The 12,820-nt window shown below is 44.4% G+C and overlaps 1 protein-coding gene across 1 annotated transcript in view; it reads right to left on the minus strand.

Moving 5' to 3' along the window:
* Positions 1-12,820, minus strand: part of LOC137322210 (dynein axonemal heavy chain 8-like) — a 1,468,904-nt gene that overhangs the window by 875,685 nt on the left and 580,399 nt on the right. The window contains exon 35 of the mRNA XM_067985326.1: positions 9,123-9,260. Coding sequence (XP_067841427.1) covers positions 9,123-9,260 — 138 coding nt within the window. The remainder of the gene's footprint in view (positions 1-9,122; positions 9,261-12,820) is intronic.

Here is a 12,820-nt window from a genome sequence, read left to right on the forward strand (position 1 = left end):
GAAATCAGAGCCGGGGGGAGAGTCCTCGGAGAGACATTGGAGAGGGAGACATTGGCTGGGGGGGGGGAGGTGGGGGGATTCATTGGAGAGGGAGACATCGGAGGGGGAGACATCGGTGGGGAGACATCGGGGGGAAGACATCAGGGGGGGAGAGACATCGGAGAGGGAGACATCGGAGAGGGAGACATCGGAGAGGGAGACACCGGGGGCGGTGGAGGGGGGGGGGCTTGGGGGAGACATCGGAGAGGGAGATTTCGGGGGGAAGATATCGGAGAGACACCGGACATCGGAGTAGAGGGGTGCAGGTGACATCGTTTCAAAGGTAGATTTATTTTTATTACATTGTGAAATGTTATTTTATTTCATTTATTTACTATATTTTTGACTGATCCTGGTTTCACTGTGAATCAGAAGCCATGAGAAAACCGCCCAGGTAAGTTGAAAATCATTTTAACGACCTAGTATGTAAGAAATAAAGTACCTTAAGTACCTCAATGAGGTACATTTGCTTCTTTAAATATCATCCTGCCGGCTTTAATTGCCGGTGGGACTTCCAGGTTCGGGTACGGCGCGCGCACCCCGTGCATCTTTGTGAGACGCGGAATTTGGCATGTTGGAGCCGGGTTTGTTTCCCGCTGCTCATTTCCCCGATTTCCGTAGCCCCCCCCCCCGCCCCCAATGCACCTGCAACCCAAATTAAAATTGAGCAAAGAATCAGGCTATTCGGCCCAACTTGTCTACGCCAGCGTTAATGCTCCACACGAGCCTCCTTCCCCCCTCCCCCCCCGCACCATTCATCTCGTCCTATCAACATATCCTTCTATTCATTACTCCCTCATGTGCTTATCTAGCTTCCTTCTGTGCTGTATCGTGTGAGTCAGCTGCTAAGATTCTAGACTTGGGTAAGGCCGACTTCAATGGGATGAGACAGAGACTGTCCACAGTAAACTGGGCAAATCTGTTAATGGGTAAAACGACTGATGATCAGTGGGAAATGTTTAAAGAAACATTTAACGTGATACAGAATCGGTTTATACCCCTGAGGGGCAAGAACTCTACTTGCCAAAAAAACAGCCATGGACAACTAAAGAGGTAAGGGACAGTATAAGACATAAGGAAAGGGCATACAAAAAGGCAAAAAATGGCACAGATCCTGGCGAATGGGAAAGATACAAAGATCAACAAAGGGTCACAAAACAGATAGTAAGAGCTACAAAAAGAGAGTATGCAAAAAAAAAAGAGAGTATGAAAAGAAACTTGCAAGTGATATCAAAACCAATACCCCTTAGGTAAGACAGTAGTTTAGATTTGGTCAATGGTCAGGGACAGGAGGGTGTGACTGCGAATCAGGCAGGTATGTGGACCCAGGATCTAGTGATGGAGGAGCCTCAGCCCTTAACCTTGTCCAACAGGTACGAGGTACTTGCTACCTATATGGATGAGATCAAAGACTGCTGGGAAGATGGGTAAACTGACCATGGCACCGTGGTACAGGAGGCCATTCAAGTGGGGGAAGTAAAAAGGAATGTGGTAGTGGTCGGGGATAGTACAGTCAGGAGGATAGACACTGCTCTCTGCAGCTGTGATCGAGAGTCCCGAAGGCTGTGTTGCCTGCCTGGTCCCAGGCTTAAGGACTGGAAAAGAAGGACTTGGAGCATAAGTGGAAGGATCCAGTTGTCGTGGTCCACATAGGAATCAACAACATAGGGAGAACTAAGAATGAGGTTCTTCTGACAGAGTTTGAGGAGCTAGAGTCTAAAATAATAAATAGAACCTCAAAAGTAATAATCTCTGGATTACTACCTGAGCCACGAGCAAATTGGCTTACGGTCAACCAGATCAGAGAATTAAATGCGTGGCTCAAAGAGTTGTGTAGGAAACAGGGGTTTTGATTCATGGGGCACTGGCACCAGTACTGGGGAAAGAGGTAGCTGTTCCGTTAGGACTGGCTCCATTTAAACTGGGCTAGGGACTCTGTCCTGGTGAATCGAAAAGCCAGGGCTGTAGATAAGGCTTTAAACTAAAAAGGGGGGGAAGGGTCAGGTGAGGGGTAATTTAGAAATCTGAAGAGAAAAGTCAAGGTAACAGAGCAGTGTAGTGATTTGGGTAAAGATAAACAGAGTGTGGCAGGAAGGGACAGAGAGTTTAACGGTAATACTGCATCAGCGAATAAGGTCATAGCAGGGAAAACTGGTAAAAAGTTAAAATTAAAGGCTCTTTATCTGAATGCACGAAGCAATCGTAATAGGATAGGTGAATTAATTGCACAAAGAGAGATAAATGGGTTTGCCCTAATAGCCATTACAGAGGCATGGTTGCAAGGTGACCAAGGTTGGGAACTAAATATTCCAGGGTACTTGACATTTCCAAAAGACAGGCAAAATGGAAAAGGAGGGACGGTATCCCTGATAATAAAGGATGACATAAGGACAGTGGTGAAAAAGGATCTTAGCTCGGAAGATCAGGAAGTAAAATCAGTATGGGTGGAAATAAGAAATAATATGGGACAGAAAACACTGGTGGGAGTATATTATAGGCCCCCTAGCAGTAGCTATACCATTGGACAGAGTATTAATCAAGAAATAATTGGAGTTTGGAACAAAGGTAATGCAATAATCATGGGGGACTTTAATCTTCATATCGACTGGACAAATCAAACTGGCAAAGGTAGTCTGGAGGACGAGTTCATGGAATCCATTCAGGAGAGTTTCCTCGAACAATACGTCGTGGAACCAACCAGGGAGCACACTATTTTAGATCTTGTCTTGTGTAATGAGACAGGGTTAATTAGTAATCTCACAGCAAAGGATCCTCTGGAGAAGGGTGATCATAGTATGATTGAATTTCACACTGAGTTTGAGAGTGACATACTTAAATTCGAAACTAGAGTCTTAAACTTAAATAAAGCCAATACATAGGTATGAGGGGCGAGTTGGCTAAGGTAGATTGGGAAATTAGATTAAAAGGTATGACGGCAGATAAGCAATGGCAAACATTTAAAGAAAGATTTCAATATTCTCGACGAATATACATTCCATTGAGAAATAAAAACTCCATGGGAAAACTGATTCATCTGTGGCTAACTAATAATGCTATTGGATTAAAAGAAGAGGCCTATAATGTTGCGAAGAAGAGAAGTGAGCCTGAGGATTGGGAGAGTTTTAGAAACCAGCAAAGGATGACCAAAAAATTGATAAAAAGGGAGAAAATAGAATGTGAAAGCAAACTAGCAAGAAATATAAAAATGGATTGTAAGGGCTTCTACAAGTGCGTAAAAAGGAAGAGAGTAGCTAAGGTAAACGTTGGTCCCTTAGAGGCTGAGACAGGAGAAATTATAATAGGGAATAAGGAAATGGCAGAGATGTTTAACAAATATTTTGTATCTGTCTTCACAGTAGAAGACACAAAGACCATACCAAAAATAGTGGGGAACCTAGGGTCTAACCAAGTTAGGAACTTAAAGTAATTAATATCAGTAGAGAAAAAGTATTGGAGAAATTAATGGGACCAAAAGCCGACAAATCCCCTGAGCCTGATGGCCTACATCTTTGAGTTCTAAGAGGTGGCTGCAGAGATAGTGGATGCATTGGTTGTGACCTTCCAAAATTCCATAGATTCTAGAACGGTCCCAGCGGATTGGAAGGTAGCAAATGTAGCCTCGCTATTTAAGGGGGGAGAGAAAACAGGGTACTACAGGCCGGTTAGCCGTTGTCGAGAAAATGCTAGAATCCATTGTTAAGGAAGTGGTAATCGGGCACTTAGAAAATCATAATATGATTAGGCAGAGCCAACATGGTTTTATGAAAGGGTTATCGTGTTTGACAAATTTATTAAAGTTTTTTGAGTATGTTACAAGCAGAGTAGGTAAAGGAGAACCAGTGGATGTAGTATATTTGGATTTTCAAAAGGCATTCGATAAAGGGTTTTTTTTATTTGTTCATGGGATGTGGGTGTCGCTGGCGAGGCCGGCATTTATTGCCCATCCCTAATAGCCCTTGAGAAGGTGGTGGTGAGCCGCCTTCTTGAACCGCTGCAGTCCGTGTGGTTATGGTTCTCCCACAGTGCTGTTAGGCGTAGCGAGATTTTACAACTGAGTGGCTTGCTTGGCCATTTCAGAGGGCAATTAAGAATCAACCACATTGCTGTGGGTCTGGAGTCACATATAGGCCAGACCGGGTAAGGACGGCAGGTTTCCTTACCTGAAGGACATTAGGTGCCACATAAAAGGTTGTTATGCAAGATAAGGGCTCTTGGGGTTGGGGTAATATATTAGCATGGATAGAGGATTGGTTAACAGAAAACAGAGAGAAGGGATAAACGGGTCATTCTCAGGTTGGCAGGCTGTAACTAGTGGGGTGCCGCAACTATCAGTGCTTGGGCCTCAGCTATTTACAATCTATATTAATGACTTAGATGAAGGGCCCGAGTGTAATGTATCCAAGTTTGCTGATGATACAAAGCTAGGTGAGAAAGTAAGCTGGGAGGAGGACACAAAGAGTCTGCAAAGGGGTATCGGCAGGTGAGCGGGCAAGAAGGTGGCAGATGGAGTATAATGTGGGGAAATGTGAGGTTATTCACTTTGGTAGGTAGAATAGAAAAACAGAATTTTTTTAAATGGTGAGAAACTAGTAAATGTTTATCAAAAACAAAATACTGTGGATGCTGGAAATCTGAAATAAAAACAGAAAATGGTGGAGAAGTTCAGCAAGTCAGGCAGCATCTGTGGAAAAGGAAACAGAGTTAACATTTCAGGTCGAAGACCTTTCGTCAGAACTGGCGATAGGTCTTCGACCTGAAACATTAACTCTGTTTCTTTCTCCACAGATGCTGGCTGACTTGCTGAGCTTCTCCACCATTTTCTGTTTTAATATTAAATGTTGATGTTCAGAGAGATTTGGGTGTCCTCATACAACAAACACAAAAAGTTAGCATGCAGGTGCAGCAAGCAATTAGGAAGGCAAATGGCATATTGGCCTTTATTGCAAGGGGGTTGGAGTACAAGAATAATGAAGTCTTACTACAATTGTACAGGGCTTTGGTGAGACCACACCTGGAGTACTTTATACAGTTTTGGTCTCCTTATCTAAGGAAGGATATACTTGCCTTAGAGGCAGTGCAACAAAGGTTCTCTGGATTGATTCCTGGGATGATAGGGTTGTCCTATGAGCAGAGATTGAGTAGAATGGGCATATACTCTCTGGAGTTTAGAAAATTGGGAGGTGATCTTATTGAAACATATAAGATCATCAGGGGGCTTGACAAGGTAGATGCTGAGAGTTTGTTTCCCCTGAACTAGGGGGCTCAGTTGCAGGATAAGGGGTCGGCCATTTAAGACTGAGATGAGGAGGAATTTCTTCTCTCAGAGGGTTGTGAATCTTTAAATTGTCTACCCTGGAGGGCTGTGGATGCTCAATCATTGAGTATATCCAAGGCTGAGATAGGTTTTTGGAGTCAAGGGGAATCAAGGGATATGGGGATCGGACAGGAAACTGGAGTTGAGGTCGAAGTTCAGCCATAATCTTATTGAATAGTGGAGCAAGCTCGAGGGGCAGTTTGGCCTACTCCTGCTCCTATTTCTTATGTTCTTATGAGAATGAGAATTTTAAAATTGAGGTGTTGGTAAACCATGGGCCAATGTAAGTTAGTGAGCACAGGGGTGATGGGTGAACGGGACTTGGTGCGAGTTGGGATATGGGCAGCAGAGTTTTGGATGAGCTCAAGTTTATGGAGTGTGGAATGTGGGAGGCCGACCAGGAGAGCAATGGAATAACCGAGTATGGAGGTAACAAAAGCAATTAAATGCCAACCTTGCTGGCAACGCCCACATGCTAAGAATGAATTTTTTAAAAAGGTGCCACTAACCCTAACCCTAACCCTAACCCTAACCCTAACCCACAGACCCATCTAAAATAGAGCTTCGAGGTTAACTCCTGACTCAAGGATGTGACATTGTTCTGTCTGATCATTAGCTGATCAAAGCTGCTCATTAGCATGAAATCCTAAACCCCACTCCCTCCCTGTCAGTACTTCTACTTCACCACTTAAGCCATCTCTTGTACTTTAGTTTGGATAGATCACCCAATATTTTATGGAAAGTGCTTGAGTGGTGTTTGGTGGCAGTTAGGTCGCTGGGTCAAAATCCTGGAACTCCCTTCCTAACAGCACTGTGGGAGAACCGTCACCACACGGACTGCAGCGGTTCAAGAAGGCGGCTCACCACCACCTTCTCGAGGGCAATTAGGGATGGGCAATAAATGCCGGCCTTGCCAGCGACGCCCACATCCCGTGAACGAATAAAAAAAAAAAAATAAAAAATGCCACCCTGACTGACTGATCCAAAATAGAGCTTCCAGGGCTTCTCCCGCTCTACCACTGTAAGTACGGTGGAAACCCTGTTCAAACAGGATTTCCACCAAAGTTACGGGGGTGGAGTGGGAGAAATCCCAAGGAAATTCCTCTCTCCAGGTGAGCTAACTCCAGATTTCAGGTTAGTGAAATTGTTCTATTGGATCAGCATGATATGTTGTTCCCTCTCTTGAAACTGGAAAGATCCCTTGCAGGGAAGGAGTAGAGGCATATAAAAAGCCCTCCAGTGAGGGAGATTTTAACCTTTCCTGCCTGGCAGAAACTGGGCGGGTGGGCAGTTAAAATGCTCTGGGTTAGCTGGAAAGCTGCCCAGATCCCACTGTTTCCGATTTTAACAGACGCCCGCCCAAGGCCAGCGGAGTCCTAATTCATATATGTTAATTGGGGTACAAAGACGTTATCTGGCCCTGAGAGCAATTTTAACTTTGGCCTGAATGGGAAGGCTCGGGTGAAGATGATCAGAAAGCTGAAGAGGCCCTCCAAGTCAGTTTTTGACTTTCCTTTATGGTGCTTGGAAGAGCAGGAGTGCTCCTTCAGGCCCCACAAGGAAAGTTTAAGCCTCCCCTGCCGGGAACTGGCACAAGACTCTGCAGAACCCCCTTCCCCACACTTACCTGAGCGCCGCCTGGCGGCCAAGAGCCACCCAATTTTCCAGGGGCTGCCACCCACTTGTTGCCTGGAATGGGCAGGTAATGGAATGGCTGCATGTTGACGAGGCCCGGCAGTTAAAATTTCCGTGGCCTCATACTGCCGCAGGAAGGCTGAAGTCTAATTAAAGCCAGCGGTTTCCCACTGGAAACCCACTGGCAGTTAAAATTTCTTCCCCCCTCGCACCTCGACGTTTTAGGCAGGAAAAATTCCTAGTGTTAGGCACAGAAGCAATTGTGTAAGATAGTCTGTTTACTAAGCAAACTAAGAGAAGCCTATTTTCTTCTCTCAGCTGTGTGGTGAATCTGTGCAATTCTCCTTTGTACTTGGACTACAGTAATGAAATGACTGCTGCAAATAAGCCTTGTTCAGTTGTTTTATCAATATCCCCCTCTGACTGATGTTGACTCTTTGCATCAACTGTAATTTACAACCTTGGCCCTAATTCCACCCTAATAAATTGACCTCTTTCCTTTACAAATAAACTAAGTAAAATATGCTGGCTTGAATTTTCTACTTTGGTGTAATACAATTGCATCTTGGGTGGGTTGGAGTTCTGCCTGAACCAACAACCACCAACGGACTCTGGCCAATTTTGGAGGGCAAAGGTTCTTATAATTTAGATGGATCTTGGTGGGATTTCCACCTCTTTTGGGGAACCTGCTGGGGGGAGAAGGGCAATGAAAAATGGTTTCTGCAGACCTTGGATGCCTGCCACAATGTATAGAGGTTGACTGTCTGTGAGACAACTGGAGATAATGGCCCCGGAATTAATGGGGAGGCGGGGAGGGTGCATGGGGGTGTGGGGGTGTAGTAGTGGGCAAAGAACCCGGCAAGGCTGGGGAGGTGGACGGCAGGGCCTCATTTGAATAATTTTGAGCAGACTCCCTCTCGACAGTCGGCCAGATTGACTGCCTGGCCGGCGGGTGGGAGCAGAAACTAGCAGCAGGAGGCTGCAGCCGTGGACCTGTGGGGATGGTCCCTGGCAGTCAGTAGGGAGGGAAGGCTCCAGACTGTGATCGAGAGGGGAATGCAAAAGATTGGGGCTGTGATCGGGTCTGGGGGGGGAAGCCAAAAGATTGGGGCTGGCGAGGGGGGAGCCAAAAGAGCGGGGCTGGCAAGGGGGGAGCCAAAAGACCGGGGCTGGGGAGGGGGGAGCCAGAAGAGCGGGGCTGGGGAGGGGGGAGCAAAAAGAGCGGGGCTGTGATCAGGGCTGGGGCGGGAAGTTAAAAGATAAGGGCCGCGATTAGGGCTGGTGAGGCCGAAGGCTTCCTTGTGAGCCCAGGGAGGAGTATTCCTGCTCCTCCTGGCCCCCAAGGAGTTCTAAAAGGAGCTGATCTTCAGTACTTACATTAGGCAGTCGGCACCTCCTGCCTTGGATCTGCTGCCGGACAGCCGACAGCGTGCGCCTCCCCCTGATTTACAGTTAAGTTTAAGATGAAGTCATCGGACCGCAACTTTTGAACGTTAACTAGGCCCTCTTTTACGGGAACCTCGTCAGTGACCTGATTGGGTTTGTAAAAATTTACCAGTTGAGAAGTTAGCGGGTTGGAGCTGGGAGGCTGGGGAAGTTTTAAATTTTAACCCCTCCACGCACCATTCCTGCCCTGCATGGAGGTTAAAATCAGAACCTATGTTTTTTTTGTTAACAAAATTACATTTTGTGAGGCTTTGGTGTTGAATTGTCTTGTAATTGATTCAAATCCCTACTTTGAATGCAATATCAATGCTTCATGCCAGAAATGCACAGGTGTTCTGAGTGAATACATTGGATGGCAGATTCCTGTATTTTGCATATCCTTTGAATACACATACCTATATTTGGTTGGGATGTACTTACGTATCTGTTACTTCTATTGAAAATCCTGGAAGAATCAGGAGAAGTCAGAAAGCTGGTGGAGTGGATGGCAAAGAAATTCCTGCCTGGGTCTGCTGGGGTTACACTGGGTAGCTGGTGTAACTTCAGTGGAAAGCCGTACCTGCTAGGTGCATTGGTATACACTTCACAAAGTGCTTAACGTACTAAATGTTCGTGAATTGGAAGTGCATAAAATATATGCTTTTTCCAATGGCTAAGTTAGTAGTATGTAAGCCAATCTAGTTGTTACCTGTTCTGAAAGTCCAAGAGCTCAGCATTAATCTTCTCAATGTCCAGTTCAGTCCACAGGACGTCATAGTAACCATTAATATTATTCATCACAGCATCATACAGAGAATACAATTTCTGAAGCAGCCCCAGCTCCTTCCTAGAGAGAAAACAACAGCAGCAATTAATAATAAAGCAAGAGGCCAACATTCTACTCTTTTCTCAGGTGCTTACATCTACAATTATGTCATGGAGCCAATCCTGTTGTATAATTCAGTTTAAAATTACTTTACTTTTTATTCACATGCGTTCTAATTTTTCCCGAGTCAAATACCTTGCAGACAAGGTAACTTACCTACACCAAAAGTACTTCAACTAGGTGATTGTTTAAATGGATTGTCAGCTGCTATCAAATCACAGTAGCAGGAGAATGAATACTGAAGGTAGGTTGGCAGAACCTGCAGACATCCTTGGATAAAGTGGCAATTCCAGGCCTATCTGCAATGCAGCCCCCTGCCAGAGCTGCCATGGCCACTCAAACAGCTGCCATCCTGACCTTGGACTGCACTCACTGGACTTGATGACTGACGTGCACTGTGGCCTGCCTTCAAATCCCATAAGACCATAAGAGATAGGAGCAGCAGTAGGCCATTCGGCCCCTCGAGCCTGTTCCGCCATTCAATGAGATCATGGCTGATCTGATTTTTACCTCAACTCCACTTTCCCGCCTTTTCTCCATATCCTTTGACTCCCTTGCTGATCAAAAATTTGTCTAATCAGCCTTGAATGTCTTCAATGACTCAGCCTCCACAGCTTTTTGGGGTAAAGAATTCCAAAGATTCACGACCCTCTGCGAGAAGAAATTCCTCAATTGCTAAATTTAAATCTGAGATAGATAGCTTTTTGGCAACCAAAGGTATTAAGGGATATGTGCCAAAGGCAGGTTTATGGAGTTAGATCACAGATCAGCCATGATCTTATCAAATGGTGGAGCAGGCACGGGGGGCTGAATGGCCTACTCCTCTTCCTATGTTCAAATGTTCTGCTACTACTTCCTTAATAATGGATTCTAGCATTTTCCCAACGACAGATGTTAGGCTGACTGGTCTATAGTTACCTGCATTCTGTCCCACTCCCTTCTTGAATAGGGGTGTTACGTTTGTGGTTTTCCAATCCACTGGGACCTTTCCAGAATCTAGTGAATTCTGGAAGACTACAACCAATGCATCCAATATCTCTGTAGCCACTTCCTTTAAGACCCTCGGATGCAAGCTATCAGGTCCAGGGGACTTGTCAGCCTTTAGACCCATTAGTTTACCTAGTACTTTTTCTCTAGTGATAGTGATTGTTTTTAGTTCCTCCCTCCCCTTTGCCCCTTGATTTTCTACTATCAATGGTATATTATTAGTGTCTTCTACTGTGAAGACAGATACAAAATATCTGTTCAATTCCTCTGCCATTTCCTTGTTTTCCATTATTATTTCCCCAGTCTCATCCTCTAAGGGACCAACGTTTACTTTAGCTACCCTCTTCCTTTTTATATACTTGTAGAAGCTTTTACTGTCAGTTTTTATATTTCTTGCTAGTTTACTCTCATAATTTATTTTCTCCCTTTTTATTATTCTTTTAGTCATCCTTTGCTGGGTTTTTAAAGTTTTCCCAATCTTCGGGCTTACCAGTAATCTTTGCCATGTTGTATGCTTTTTCTTTTAACGTGATACCATCCTTTACTTCCTTAGTTAGCCATGGTTGTTTCACCCTTTTTGTGGAGTCTTTCCTCCTCACAGGGATATATTTTTGTTGTGAGTCATAAAATATCTTTTTCAATGTTTGCCACTGCTTATCTACCATCATACCATCTAATCTGTTTACCCAGTCCACTTTAGCCAATTCCGCCCTCATTCCTTTATAATTGCCCTTATTTAAGTTTAATACAGTAGTTTCAGACCCAAAATCCTCGCACTCAAACTGGATATAAAATTCTATCATGTTATGATCACTGCTTCCCAAGGGATCCTTTACTTTGAGATCATTAATTAATCCTGTTTCGTTACCCATTACCAGATCCAAAATGGCCTGTTCCCCGGTTGGTTCCCCAACATATTGGTCTAAGAAACAGTCCCTAATACACTCTGTGAACTCCTCCTCAGGGCTATTTTTGCCAATTTGATTTTATCGTTGTGAAAGTTAAAATTGCCCATGATTATTGCATTACCTTTTTTACAAGCCCCCCTTAATTCCTGATTAATATTTTGCCCTACAGTGTAGCTACTGTTAGGGGGCCTATATACTACTCGCACCAGTGATTTCTTTCCCTTGCTATTTCTTACCTCCACCCAAATTGATTCGACATCTTGATCTTCTGAGCCAAAATCCCCACTGACTGGAGAGGGTTAATGTGGCGCAAAATGACTAAAGGCTTTCGTGATGTTACTGAAGTACACCTAAATGGTACAATTTTAAAGGGGGTGCAGGAACTAAGAGACCCGCAAGTGTGCATCTACAAATCTTTGAAGGTGGCTGGAAAGCTGTTAAAAATGCATATGGGATCATTTGCTTTATAAGTAGAGGCATGGAGTACAAAAGCAAGGAAGTAATGCTAAACCTTTATAAAACACCGGTTCGGCCCCAGCTGGAGTATTGTGGCCAATTCTGGACAACACGCTTTAGGAAGGATGTCAAGGCCTTAGAGAGGGTGCAGAGGAGATTTACTAGAATGGTATCAGAGATGAAAGACTTCAGTTATGTGAAGAGACTAGAGAAACTAGGTTTGTTCTCCTTAGAGCACAGAAGGTTAATGGGAGATTTGATAAAGGTGTTCAAAATCATGAAAGGTTTTGATATAGTAATTAAGTAGTGGCAGAAGGGTCGGTAACCAGAGGACACAGATTTAAGGTGATCGGCAAAAGAGCCAGAGGTGACATGAGGAAAAGTTTTTTACACAGCGAGTTGCTATGATCTGGAATGCACTGCATGAAAGGGTGGTGGAAGTAGATTCGATAATAACTTTCAAAAGGGAATTGGATAAGTACTTGAAGGGGAAAAATTTGCAGGGCTATGGGGAAAGAGCAGGGGAGTGGGACTAATTGGATAGCTCTTTCAAAGAGCCAGCACTGGCACAATGGGCCGAATGGCCTTCTTCTTTGCTGTATCATTCTATGATCCTAAGTGATCAGATGTGTGTATCTGCAGATCAGAGGGTTTGGTGACATGGAGACCCATGACACCATACATAAACACTATAACACATTGTAATAAGTCACTGTTGGAACTTGATCACTGATCTAATTTTATTTTACTGTAGGTGAATAGGGAAAACAAGTGCAGGCATGTACAGTGAAGATTTGAGAATAGAAGATGAGTACAGATTTGACATGGAGGATTCTCTTTGTCTTGTTTGTGAGATGGAGCTGTTTATGGAAAGGTTAAAAGTGGATTCCTGCCCTTTTTAGTGAAGCAATTGATGGTGGCTGTGGAGAGGACCAGAAAAATATCTTCAGCAGTTATTATGGGGGCTTGTGTTGGTTGCTGCTTGTCTGCTTCCAAATAAGCCATCTTGCAAAAAGTGGTGGGGTGGAAACCACTATACTAAACATGATGTCCAGTAGTGAGTGAAAGAGATCAAGCGGACGACTTTGTCCTGAATAGTATCGAGCTTCTTGAATCTTGTTGCAGCTGCACCCATCCAGACAAGTGGAGACTATTCTATCATGTTAATTG

Source organism: Heptranchias perlo, chromosome 5 (genome assembly GCF_035084215.1).
Source record: "Heptranchias perlo isolate sHepPer1 chromosome 5, sHepPer1.hap1, whole genome shotgun sequence".
NCBI classification, from domain to species: domain Eukaryota; kingdom Metazoa; phylum Chordata; class Chondrichthyes; order Hexanchiformes; family Hexanchidae; genus Heptranchias; species Heptranchias perlo.